The 14,020-nt window shown below is 42.8% G+C and overlaps 1 protein-coding gene across 1 annotated transcript in view; it reads left to right on the forward strand.

The window, feature by feature from the left end:
• The first annotated feature begins 1,968 nt into the window (after nt 1–1,968).
• Nucleotides 1,969–14,020, forward strand: part of LOC126199696 (cytochrome P450 6a2-like) — an 85,266-nt gene continuing 73,214 nt past the window's right edge. The window contains exon 1 of the mRNA XM_049936622.1: nt 1,969–2,692. Coding sequence (XP_049792579.1) covers nt 2,370–2,692 — 323 coding nt within the window. The 5' untranslated portion in view covers nt 1,969–2,369. The remainder of the gene's footprint in view (nt 2,693–14,020) is intronic.

Below are 14,020 nucleotides of genomic sequence, written 5' to 3' on the forward strand. Positions count from 1 at the left end.
GGCCGTGCGGGAAAATTCCCTCATCACTGTCTCTGAGATGCTGTGCCCATCGCCCTTGCGCGGACTATAACAACACGTTCAAACTGACTTAAGTCTTGATAAGCTGCCATTGCAGTAACTGTAACCAATCTAACAACAGCGCTAGACACTTGTGTTATGTGGGCGTTACCGATCGCAACGTGGCATTCTGCCTGTTTATATATCTCAGTATTTGAATACGCATGCCTATACGCCGCCAGAAATGCTTCCTAAACTAGCAATGGAATACAAAGCTTGGAGCAAGAGTGGTTTAGGGAAGACCAAGGAAGAGATGGTGTACGCCGACACAGTGATATAACCCGCAAATGGATTGCATTTTTTGTATTTCACCTATTGCCTTCACATCTGTTCAAATGGTTCAAATGGCTCTGAGCACTATGGGACTCAACTGCTGAGGTTATTAGTCGCCTAGAACTTAGAACTAGTTAAACCTAACTAACCTAAGCACATCACAAACATCCATGCCCGAGGCAGGATGCGAACCTGCGACCGTAGCGGTCTTGCGGTTCCAGACTGCAGCGCCTTTAACCGCACGGCCACTTCGGCCGGCTCCCTTCACATCTGTGGTATCTGGTGTCCATAACTACTACGGTTGTTCGAAATTGTTATTGGAGAATGAATTAGCCGTTGCTTTTCTCTGCTTTTAAATGTAGAATGCAACACGTTGTTGTTGTTGTTGTGGTCTGCAGTCCTGAGACTGGTTTCATGCAGCTATCCCTGCTACTCTATCCTGTGCAAGCTTCTTCATCTCCCAATACGTACTGCAGCCTACATCCTTCTGAATCTGTTTAGTGTATTCATCTCTTGGTCTCCCTCTACGATTTTTACCCTCCACCCTGCCCTCCAATACTAAATTGGTGATCCCTTGATGCCTCAGAACATGTCCTACCAAACGATCCCTTCTTCTATTCAAGTTGTGCCACAAACTCCTCTTCTCCCCAATCCTATTCAATACCTCCTCATTAGTTATGTCATCTACCCATTTAATTTTCAGAATTCTTCTGTAGCACCACATTTCAAAAGCTTCTATTCTCTTCTTGTCCAAACTATTTATCGTCCACGTCTCACTTCCATACATGGCTACACACCATACAAATAGTTTCAAAAACGACTTCCTGACACTTAAATCTACACTCGATGTTAACAAATTTCTCTTCATCAGAAACGTTTTCCTTGCAATTGCCAGTCTACATTTTATATGTTTATCCTGATGTAGCTTCACAGGACCCAATGGTGCGGAATTAGCTATATGCTGACTAAAGAAACGAAGTGTTTACTTCTAAATAAGAGGAAAAGCTCAGGGTGAAGATCCGACGGAGAGCAGTGAGCTTCGTTACAGGATCATTTAGTAATCGCGAAAGCGTTACGGAGATGATAAACAAACTCCAGTGGAATACTCTGCAGGAGAGACGCTCAGTAGCTCGGAACAGGCTTTTGTTGATGTTTCGAGAAGATACCTTCACCGAATAGTCAAGCAGTATATTCCTCCCTCCTACGTATATATCGCGAAGAGACCAAGAGGATAAAATCAGAGGGATTAGAGCCCACACAGAAGCATACCGACAATCTTCTTTCCACGAACAATACGAGACTGGAATAGAAGGGAGAACCGATAGAGGTACTCAAGGTACCCTCCGCCACACACCGTCAAGTGGCTTGCGGAGTACGGATATAGATGTAGATAGAGGTGAGAGAGAAACGGAGAGAGAAGAGAGAATCCACCAAACGGAAAAGGCACAGACACAGTGGCGTTCAGTGTAGCCGCTGTTGCATCAGAGTTTGCTAACTGGGCGCGAGACCGCCAGATATGACGACTCACCGTGCCGTCACGCGCAACGCAAGCAAGCAAGCAAAAAGGCGCGCCTGGCGCAGACGTGACGCGCTATAAATGTGCGAGCCGGGAGGACGCCGGCCAGTGCACGGCGCATGCGCGGAGCGGACATCCGCGACGGCCTGCGCTCCCTCAAACAAACGCCTCGCCTCACGTGGAGGCGTTCCTAAAACGGGCGGTTTTCACAGCGGGTGCGGAAATAGAACGCTCCCACATCGCAGACAAGTTGCAAGACTGCGGAAGTAAACCGTTGTAGGTCAGTGTAAAAATGTGCAACTATTTGAACGGAACAGGTAATGCTAGTCAGAGAGATTGCTATGAACCGAATTAACGTCACAAGGTGTGTGTCGAGAGTGATGAATACCTGTACCGTGGCTCATAGGAAGTGCAAGCGTCAGGATTCGCTGTTATCTGCTTTGGATAACGCGCTTGGAACCAGAGTAAACGACCAGTGGTGAACTGGTGTAGCACAGTCCGGTCTTCGCAGTAGCAGAAAACAATGTGGCGCCTCAGTGGATGGCCTTTTACGCTCCTCCTGTTGGGGCTCACGCTGCTGTTGTTGGTGGTCTTCTTGAGAGAGGTGAACGCCTACTGGCGCAAACTGGGAGTCCCCTACGTGGAACCGACGCTCGTCTTCGGCAACGCCGCTGGTCTCTTCTTCATGCGGGAGAGCTTCGCCGCTTTGATCGAGAACGTCTACCGCCGCCTCGAAGGGTGCCCTGTCGGAGGTTTCTACTTGATGACCCGACCGTATCTGCTGCTCAGAGATCCCGAAGTCATCAAGAAGGTCAACCTGTGGGACGAGAGATATTTCCATGCCTGGTGAGCCAAAAGTGCCTTCTATGTTGCTCTGTCTCCTGACTAATTTCGCGATTCCCTGTGTCCATCCCTTCGTCTCTGTGTAGCCCACACTCCAGTAGCCTCGTTTACTTGTTATGTATATTCTAAAAGTTGATTCCCCTACAAATTGTATACTCAACAGCTCCCTCTGCCCACCATCATCATAATCGTCAAGATTTAGCCCCTAGATCTAGTTCCTTCTTCAAGGTAAATTGTACTTTATTCTGGTGAGAGGTACTCTCGTGAGAGGTGTTCTTACCTTCTGTCATCCTATGGATCAACGCGTTAGCATAATCATTGGCATTCGGTTATTGCCTACTCCTATAATATACTTTTTCCATTTAAATTTGCTGTCCTGCGGTCTACTGTTTATATTTAATACTTCCAGTTCCTTCTGTTTGTCACTAACACTTATTATTATTAGTTTTGTATAACTTTTTCTACAGCTGTGTGTAGCCTTCCACAGATCATAAAAATCTCACCTCGCCAGCTTCTCGTCTCCTCTTGATTGATTATTGTCTTGCACGATTTCCCCTGCCATGTGTTAACACATCGATAAGGTCGTAGAACTCTGTGTATTTAGTGTCCTACTTCTATAGTGTCATGTTAATTGCAGCTAGTAGATATTTCCCTAACATTGCTTACCTCAGTAGAGATTATTCAGCTCTTATGGCGAACGTGTGGACCAAAAACGGATAAAATTCTAAAGTTTTGTACTATGCAATCAGTTCCACAACCAGGTGTACGCCATAATTTAAAATGTAACGTCTGCAGCGACATCTTTCGTACTGGTCTCGAATCTGTACTCAATACGCTTTTGCACAGTGTGTAGACAAACAGTGTGAGAGCTGAATGCCTTGTTTTGTCGCTTGCAGTTTTGGATATTTGCACTTATTTACAGCCAATTTAAATGCTGGAAAAAGATACATTATTTATCAAAAATACCGTCTGAGGTCCATTAAGAAGCTGTTTGATGCGAACGAGGCAAACTAGGTGCGTCAAGAGGGTAATGATCCGAAACATCTCAGCCGTCTCTGTACAACATGTTAAAGTGACAACTTCTGTTAAAGTGACACGTTACACATCAGTACGAAATGTCGTATTCATGATCTATGTAACAAGGTTAATGTATGTGTGTGTGTATGTAAACAAGACAATAGTGCGTCCACCATGGATTGGTCTGAAATGTCTCCAGATGCAAATCCGATCGGAAATGTTTCGTCGTATATTTAGATGAAGCTTAAGGATAGAGGGTACTTTTCCGGCTCAGTATTATGTAAAAATCAACACCTGTTTCCTTCAGGCACTGTTTATAAAGTGTATGTTTTACAGGTTTTTTGTTAATATCAGGTAATGCAGCACACTTTCTAAACAAATTAGAAGTATTCCGAATATTTTTTAACCTGCTTAGAGTTATTAAAAAAGACAAAGAAATTGACGCAATTTCATTCCAAAATGCTTTCTCAAATTGAGGTACCATTTAATCCAGTGTTATACATTTGGAGGAGAGCAAATTTTTGCCAGATCTGCATGACATGATGGCTATTTAGTCCCACCTATTATTTATATTACAAGGATAAAAAATATCACATCTTACATTTTAATTTTTATAATTTTTTGCTAATAAAGATGTTATTTTTTCTATAATTTGGTTGATTCTGTAATAAAGCTTAGGTCTAATACGTAACTATGAACTATTCCAAGCTACAGAAAAAATTACAGCAATGCTTTATAAACTATAGGAAGTATATGTACCTGAATTCTGAAAAATACAACTTGCGGGAAATAGCAAATGAAGATGTAAGTCCAATTAAACTGTACCTCAGATATTTCTGAAGCATAGTCTTATAGTCTTCATCCTGCAGCATTTCCTCATCTTGAAGCTTCCTCTTGGAATTCCTTTTAGCACTTATTGCTTCTTTGGTAACTTGAAGAGCGAATCTTTCAGCTTCATGCACCTGTTGTCCGTCACACTCAAGATATTGATCTTCCATATTAGAGTCACATTTTACGCCTAAATTTCTCAGGATTTCCATCCTTGCTATCACTCCATCACTGAAACATATCACGGCATCTAATACACCGTCTTTTAATGTATTTAGTCCTAAAAAAAATATTCTTCGGTAATATTTCCCATATGCAGTGGTTGAAATTCTCATTACTAAGCAAAACAGGGTCACTCAGGTCTCCAAAAATGGGCTTTATTTCATTCATAACAGGCTCAGGAAGAGAATGCTTATGGTGGTATATTTGACCACTTCTTTTTTTTTTTTTCTTTTTGGTAACCACACCAAGAATCTGCTCCTTTAGGGCAAAGTCCGTGAACAGGGTGGTCATCTGTGGATATATTATGAAAGTACGTGGCCCATACAGCTTTTCACATTGCTGTAACATCTTTCAGAGGTGCAGTTCGTCTAATCGCCAGCCCATAATAACTCTAAAGAAGGTCTGTTTCAGTTTCTGTAAATCTGCCTCGGCCAGAGAGAGATTTCCCATCAGATATCAACTTTACTTTCATTTCTCTTCGTAGCTTCCTCAGTCTAGCACCCATCCTCTTTTGCACATGTCCACAACACTCCAGTTTTGATACCAAGGTATCACCATAAACATTGAACTTATTCATTTTATTGAAAGCTTTAGAGTCCCCATCGCCTAGGTACTTCGTGTATCTAACGTTATAAATGGGCAGCAACCTCTGAAATATTTTTAGAGCTCCATCACACTGCAGAACTCCACTGTAACCATCATAATTCTTAGAATACTAATGTTCAATATGGGCTTCAGTGTTACCATGGCAGGTATTGCAGTACTTAGGTAAGCACTCAACAACAACAACTTTTCCATTCTTCAGAGAAGTAGCACTTGCAACACTATCCAAAGGAACAATGTCCTCGACGTTGCCATGTCCCATCAAGTGCTACAGCAGTGTCCCTGGTTCACTAATATTTACAGTTTCTTCTACTACACGTTTCATAGCTGCTTTAGACACAACCGTCAAGGCACCTAAAAGTACTTTTATGTACTTCCTGAACCTACTGGGAGGAGGAGGAAGGTCCATCAAACCACAAAGCGTTTTAGTAGCTCTTTTCCTTTTCCTGTTGCACGCATTGCATGCACTAACTTCAAATTCACTTCGCATGAATTGCGCACAATGTTCGAAGTCATTTTCGAGGTAGATTTATTGTAGGATCTACACAGAAAAACTAATTTTGATGCTGAACCCTTCCTGCTGCTTTGTTGTTCAGTTATTTCCAGACAGCCTACACAATCACATTGTTTACATTTCGCCACTTCCTTTATCAAAGAGGATAAGATGCACACATCAACAACAACAAATCGACTACAAACAGCGTCATTGTTAACATAAAAATTTTAATCACCAGGAAGCGTGACATGTGGGAGTTCCTTCCTTGAAGAACTAATACATAGGTTACTTTCAACAGTGTCGCTTGCTTTGTTTGTGAACTGGTTACCACGGAATTTCCTTTCATTGAATTTCTTGATGGGTGGCATAGTTCGTGTTTATTGCACACTAAAGGATATGTACTTCCAAAAATATATGTAGCACTTGGGCAACAAACATTCAGCAACACGTGAACAAACTGCTTCACCGAAGATAATAATTTACACACTAGAAACCTGCATTGTTACCAACATTTGCAATGTATCATGCGTATAATGAACTCTAAAATTTGGTATATATAGGTCATTTTTCTTTTGAAACCCTATAATGTATATATCAATATAATCAGGTTTTATAAAGTCATAAAGACTTGAATTTTTCCATCATTTATAAGTAACCTCTATCCTTAAAGGAAATACATACATACTTTCAAGCAGCCTCCATATAAAATCAGGACAATAGGGAGACTGTCACCGAAATAATATGCAGAAAATCTCGTGAAAAGCATGGCAAAAATGTGCCAAGATATAACCGATAGTGGCGGCGATTGGATTAACTATTAGGTTATTGTGCAATTAATAACAACATGTATTTTCATGTAAACATATATTTACAATAGTCTCTTTTACTTCATACAGACAACGGCGTACACCTCACTGTGGCACTGACTGCAGTCCTTGATAAGTACATCTCGATTGACATGGTGAGGGATGGAAAGATACCAACAGCGGTCGAACAACCGTGTTATAAAGTTACTCTGCAAGCAAAGCAAATTTCATCTCCGATTTAGACGAAGTCTGAACCCAGTAGGCAAACAAAAGCTGAATGAAGCAAAAATGAGCGTAAAGAGAGCAATGCTAGAAGTATCCAATAAATTTGAAAGTAAATATATGACAAACAATGTAAATAAATATGCTTAGAAGTTCTTGCAGTACGGAAAGATATTAAGATGATAGAAATCACCTGTTCAATCTCTTGGGACTATACTGGCACTGAAAGAAAATGTAGCAGGGAGTAAGCCGAGATACTGAATTAACTCTTCTGAAACTGTTTCGCCGCGGAATGTCGTATTATTGCTCCCTTTTTGTACTGTCCCACGAATACTGATATCGCAATATGCAGATAAGTAGTCGCAGAACAAAATACTGAACCGAGTCTGCTCGATTGTGTAAAGGCAGTTGCACCGGAAGACATACCTTTGAGGCTCAGCAGAGATTACACAAAGGTCCTAGCACCTTCTGGCAGCGTTTTATCGTACGCAGTTCGGGCAATAAACAATACCTAGCGATTGCAAATTTGCGCACGCGATCCCTGTTTCCAAGAGGGGCCGTCTGGCAGACATGCGTAATTGTAGGTCTACATCGCTGTAGTGTGGGAGACCAGTCTTCGGCACTGATAGCTCAGTAGCGTCATTCCGTTGCCTAGCGACCGCAGAAAACCACCCAATGACCTACTGCTCACGAGCATGTAGCACGAGACACGATATCGCACTGTTAAATCTGATGCGCGGGTGGCTGAAACGTACCTCTGAGTGCCTTAACATGTAACCGGTACTGTTGTTCCGTCGTTCGCCTCACTATATGTCATTGGTTGTTGGTGCTTTCGTGTGTTATTCGCTTCTGTTAAATTTGAAACCATGTCGAGCTAGAGGAACGGTGGAGGCCCATCACGTGAAGTGAAACGCAGGAATAAAGCTTGCTACACAGTCAGGTGGTTTTCACAGCGGGTGCGGAAATAGAACGCTCCCACATCGCAGACAAGTTACAAGGCTGCGGAAGTAAACCGTTGTAGGTCAGTGTAAAAATGTGCAACTATTTGAACGGAACAGGTAATGCTACTCAGCGAGATGGATGTGAACCGAATTAACGTCACAAGGTGTGTGTCGAGAGTGATGAATACCTGTACCGTGCCTCATAGGAAGTGCAAGCGTCAGGATTCGCTGTTATCTGCTTTGGATAACGCGCTTGGAACCAGAGTAAACGACCAGTGGTGAACTGGTGTAGCACAGTCCGGTCTTCGCAGTAGCAGAAAACAATGTGGCACCTCAGTGGATGGCCTTTGACGCTCTTCCTGTTGGGGCTCACGCTGCTGTTGTTGGTGGTCTTCTTGAGAGAGGTGAACGCCTACTGGCGCAAACTGGGAGTCCCCTACGTGGAACCGACGCTCCTCTACGGCAACGCCGCTGGTCTCTTCTTCATGCGGGAGAGTTTCGCCGCTTTGATTGAGAACGTCTACCGCCGCCTCGAAATTTTGCTATTTAGGGAGTAAAATAACTGATGATGGTCGAAGTAGAGAGGATATAAAATGTAGACTGGCAATGGCAAGGAAATCGTTTCTGAAGAAGAGAAATTTGTTAACATCGAGTATAGATTTAAGTGTCAGGAAGTCGTTTCTGAAAGTATTTGTATGGAGTGTAGCCATGTATGGAAGTGAAACATGGACGATAACCAGTTTGGACAAGAAGAGAATAGAAGCTTTCGAAATGTGGTGCTACAGAAGAATGCTGAAGATAAGGTGGGTAGATCACGTAACTAATGAGGAGGTATTGAATAGGATTGGGGAGAAGAGAAGTTTGTGGCACAACTTGACTAGAAGAAGGGATCGGTTGGTAGGACATGTTTTGAGGCATCAAGGGATCACAAATTTAGCATTGGAGGGCAGCGTGGAGGGTAAAAATCGTAGAGGGAGACCAAGAGATGAATACACTAAGCAGATTCAGAAGGATGTAGTTTGCAGTAGGTACTGGGAGATGAAGATGCTTGCACAGGATAGAGTAGCATGGAGAGCTGCATCAAACCAGTCTCAGGACTGAAGACTACAACAACAACAACAACACAGTCAGGTCAGTAAACTGGAGAGTTCGCTGACGGATTACTTTGACAAAGAAAAAAGGAAAAACTTGGAGCCTTCATCTGCTGTCGAAGAGGTTGCTAAAGGCACGTTCTGGAAGTAAAGACACTGTTGTAAGGATAGCCAAAGAACAGTACCATTTGACTGTGATGAGAATGGCTTAAAAAGACTGTAGACACCAGGGAAAAAATGGTCGATAAAAAAGCAAGTGACAGCTTCTGGAGATTTCCAGAAAGGTGCTACCGTCGCCATATACACTGAAGAGCCAAATAAACTGGTACACCTCCTCAAAATCGTGTAGAATTCCCGCGAACACGCAGAAGTATCGCAACGCGACGTGGGATGGACTCGACTAATGTCTAAAGTCGTGCTGGAGGGAACTGAAACCATGAATACTGCAGGGCTGTCCATAAAACCGTAATAGCATGAGCGGGTGGAGATCTCTTCTGAACAGCATAAAGCAAGCCACTTAGATATGCTCAATAATGTTCAAGTTTGGGCATATTGGTGGCCAGCGGATGTGTATAAACTCAGAAGAGTGTTCCTGGAGTCACTCTGTAGCAATTCTGGACGTGTGGGGTGTCGCATCGCCCTGCTGGAATTGTCCAAATCTGTGGGAATGCAGAATGAACTTGGATGCAGGTGATCAGACAGGATGCTTACGTACCTGTCAGCTGTCAGAGTCGTATCTAGACGTGTCAGCGTCCCACATCACTCCAACAGCACACGCCCCACACCATTACAGAGCCTCCACCTGCTTGAACAGTCCCCTGCTGACATGCAGGGTTCATGGATTCATGAGGTTGTCTCCATACTGGTACACGTCCATCCGCTCGATGCAATTTGAAACGAGACTCGTCCGACCAGGCAACATGTTTCCAGTGATCAACAGTCCAGTGTTGGTGTTGATTGGTCCAGACGAGGCGTAAAGCTTTGTGTCGTGCAGTCATCAAGGGTACACGAGTGGGCCCATATCGAACATCTTTCGTTGAATGGTTCGCACACTGACACTAGGTGATGGTCCAGCAGCGAAATCTGCAACAGTTTGCGGAAGTGTTGCACTTCTGTCAAGTTGAGCGACTCTTTTCAGTAGTAGTTAGTCCCGTTTTTGCAGGATCTTTTTCCGGCCTCCGCGATGTCGGAGATTTGGTGTTTTACCGGATTCCTGATATTCATGGTACACTCGTTAAATGGTCGTACTGGAAATTCCTCACTTCGTCGCTGCCTCGGAGATGATGTGTCCCATCGCCCGTGCGCCGACTATAAACCACGTTCAAACTCACTTAAATCTTGATAACCTGCCATTGTAGCAGCAGTAACCGATCTAACAACTGCGCCAGACACGTGATGTCTTATGTGGGCGTTGTCGACCGCAGAGCCTTATTCTGTCTGTTTACATATCTCTGTATTTGAATACAGATGTCTATACCAGTTTCTACGGGGCTTCAGTGTATATGGCTGATATATAGTACGGAACATCCCAACTATCTAAATTGCTCGTATCGCTTCAGAGAGATATATCTTTTAAAGGCAGTAAATTTTTATTGCGTCCAGCGCTCAAAGACATAGGCTTCAGCTATTCGTTAATTAACGGACCTAAAGCATTAATGGAAAGGTCAGATGTTGCAGCATGGTGTTGGAGATTGCGCAGAGTCATGGCTGTGGCATTCGAAAGTATATTGTGGCGAGGTGAAACTTTGATTAATGACCGAGCGAGGTGGCGCAGTGGTTAGACACTGGACTCGCATTCGGGAGGACGACGGTTCAATCCCGCGTCCGGCCATCCTCATTTAGGTTTTCCGTGATTTCCCTAAATCGCTCCAGGCAAATGCCGGGATGGTTCCTTTGAAAGGGCACGGCCGACTTCCTTCACCGTCCTTCCCTAATCCGATGAGACCGATGACCTCGCTGTCTGGTCTCCTTCCCCGAAACAACCAACCAACCTTTGATTAATGCCAGCCATGGAATGGGTCGACGCTGGTGTGATGGAACGCCTGAATGGACAATGGTAAAAACTATTCGAAAAGGAGGGCGGATTATTGCTTTATATGGATGTACACGATCGGTTTTGTGCCAAACTGCCTGTTGTTATGGAAGCAGGGAGTAGGGGCCAGAAATAATTACTCGTGGAGTCGCTTGATTGAGTATACAGCACAAGGTCAAATTTATTTTTCGAATTGCGCAATAGAAATCTCAAGTACAAATTGCATATTTAGTGCCACGTAATGACTGCATGTTAATATAAGAATAACTAACAGGATGAAGCTACTAAAAATTGAATTTCTGCAGAAAAATCTTATCAAAAGACAATTTCCAACCTTTAAGAGCCGCAAAATAGTTTCTGATAATCAAAGACAACAGGATGTTTAGACAATAATCTTTAAAAAGAAGAAATCCAGAATCCAAAATTATTACTTTCATAAAACAATAGTACAATCATCTTTATTTATCCTCCTGACACAACGAACCTTGTTAACAGAAGCCATTGCTCTTTCTATACAGGTCAGAACCCCGTAGCTGAACACTGTTAACAGAAATACAGAAATCTGTAAGGAATACAAAATGATGCTTCCCTTCTGTTGTGGCACACCAAAACCGCTGCCACTATCCTGTCCATTAACTCAGCAGCATAGAATGTGTACATAGCATGTTTTGCTTTTACAGTGGAGTTTATTGGCAAAGACCGTGCCCTCATATACATAGGACTTAGACACGGGTTTCATAAGCCTGCAATGGGTATATGTTCCATACTGGGAACAGCAACATTTCATCAGCTGAACAAATAATATGCAAACACACGTAATGATGTTAGTGGCGTCAGATTACTATCAAAGCTATTAGAGAAAAACCAGTCTGTTACTTTGGCCCCTTATCAGGATATCTTTAGCGTTCCACTTAAAACACCACTGACACATAACAAAGGACTGACCGCTTTTAAATTCAGCAACTTGTTTCTTAACCACAAACCGTACTCGGTATTTCACAAGAGAAGGACCGTGAGAAGCAGCGGTGGACAGTTCCCAGAGCCTTCTTCAGTAAACTAAGAGGAGCAGTACAGTTATTCCTTAATTCAAACGTCGGCTTGCTATGTGCTTACTTCGCCACAAAATGCAACTGTCACGTTTACCGGCAAAGCATCGATACTTCTGCAAGGACACTGTTTGAGCAGCGCTCCAGACACACCACTTGTTGCCGGCAGTTCTCTCGACTCGCCATCCACGCCACGTCCGCCACACTTCCGGCTTGCCCCACTCCAGTCAACCACCGCGCCGGAGATACTCCCAGAGTTCCCAGCCCGGAGACAGATCATTGCCCCTTGATGTGACTGCCGATAAGTGCCAACATGGAGTGACGGTAACGTTTCGTTTCAAAAACACAGGCAATTGCCATGAAGAGATGAAAAACTTAGATCCTCAGAAGTGTATCCAGACATTGCTTATGACAAACGTGACGAGGCATCGGTGACTGTTATGTCAAGTGGCACATGTCATTCCGCTGTTCACGGTAAAACACCAACTTCAGGAACAACATTATTTTGTAGTTGAGAAGTGCATCTTAAAGCAGATTTGAGGAAGGCTGAGCTGTCCGAAGTTGAGGCACAAAAGAAGCCACAGTTTTCAACATTCGTAACCCATGAGAAAGGCACAGACATGAAATGTCTGGATGCACTGTCACGACACCGTTATCGTCTCCGTGCCACTGAAGGGGATATGTGCGCACATAAAAAAATTATTAATAACTTTTTGCTAACAACAAAAATTTTCCACGAAAGATTTGTAATTAGAGCGTCCTCGAGAACTCTGGAAACGACTTTCTAAGTAGGTATTGTAACTAAAGTGTATGGGTTTTCGCAATTCCGTTAGTTTGATTGTGACCTTCGAGCAATCCTCGGCAGTTGCACACATACAGTAGATTCCAAATGCAGGTAAAATACTCCAATGGACAGAGCAAAAAATATCGCATCCCGAGAAGACTGCTTCAAAGTGCAGTCCATTGTACATCAACGGTTTTCCTCGTCAGTATTTGCCCGAATTATGCGTCACGCGTCGTTTTCTGCCAAACTGTGCGTGCATGTATAACAAGCTTGTTTTCCATGTAAATTTGTATACTAATTGTAGAAATACAGCGTTTATAACGTACACAAAATCCCAAGATACCCACTGCTTCCCCTTATTTATGATATCACAGAGCCAAGCGTATATCGTCAACTGCAAAATAATAAATGTATCGAATTTTACACATGAAGTCATCGTGTACACCTTACAATCCCTTCCTGGAAATTTATTTGTAATCCCTAATTTTTCTTTGCCTTTATTTTTCTCGCCTTTTAAGAAAATGTTGGTAAATTCAATAGACTGAACATTATTTCGATTTATTTGCAGTATAAGAAACATGTTGTTTTCGTGGTATTCAGTTGATGCAACTCTCCATGCTACTCTATTCTGTGCAAGTTTCTTCATCTCGCAGTACCTACTGCAACCTATATCCGTCTTAATCTGTTTAGTGCATTCATCTCTTGGTCTCCCTCTACGATTTTTACCCTCCACGCTGCAATCCAATACTAAATTGGTGATCCCTTGATGCCTCAGAATATGTCCTACCAACCGATCCTTTCTTCTGGTCAATTTGTGCCACAAATTTCTCTTCTCCCCAATTTTACTCAGTACCTTATCATTACTTATGTCATCTACCCATCTAATCTTCAACTTTCTTCTATAGCACCACATTTCGAAAACTTCTATTCCCTTCTTGTCTAAACTATTTGTCGTCCATGTTTCACTTCCGTACATGGCTATATTCCATACAAATTCTTTCAGAAATGACTTCCTGACACTTAAATCTATACTGGATGTTAACAAATTTCTCTTCTTCACAAACGCTTTCCTTGCTATTGCCACTCCACATTTTATATCCTCTTTACTTCGACCATCATCAATTATTTTTTCCCCAAATAGCAAAATTCATTTACTACTTTAAACGTCTCATTTCCTAATCTAATTCCCTCTGCATCACCCGATTTAATTCGACTGCATTCCATTATCCTCTTTTTGCTTTTG

Source organism: Schistocerca nitens, chromosome 8, assembly GCF_023898315.1.
Source record: "Schistocerca nitens isolate TAMUIC-IGC-003100 chromosome 8, iqSchNite1.1, whole genome shotgun sequence".
NCBI lineage: Eukaryota > Metazoa > Arthropoda > Insecta > Orthoptera > Acrididae > Schistocerca > Schistocerca nitens.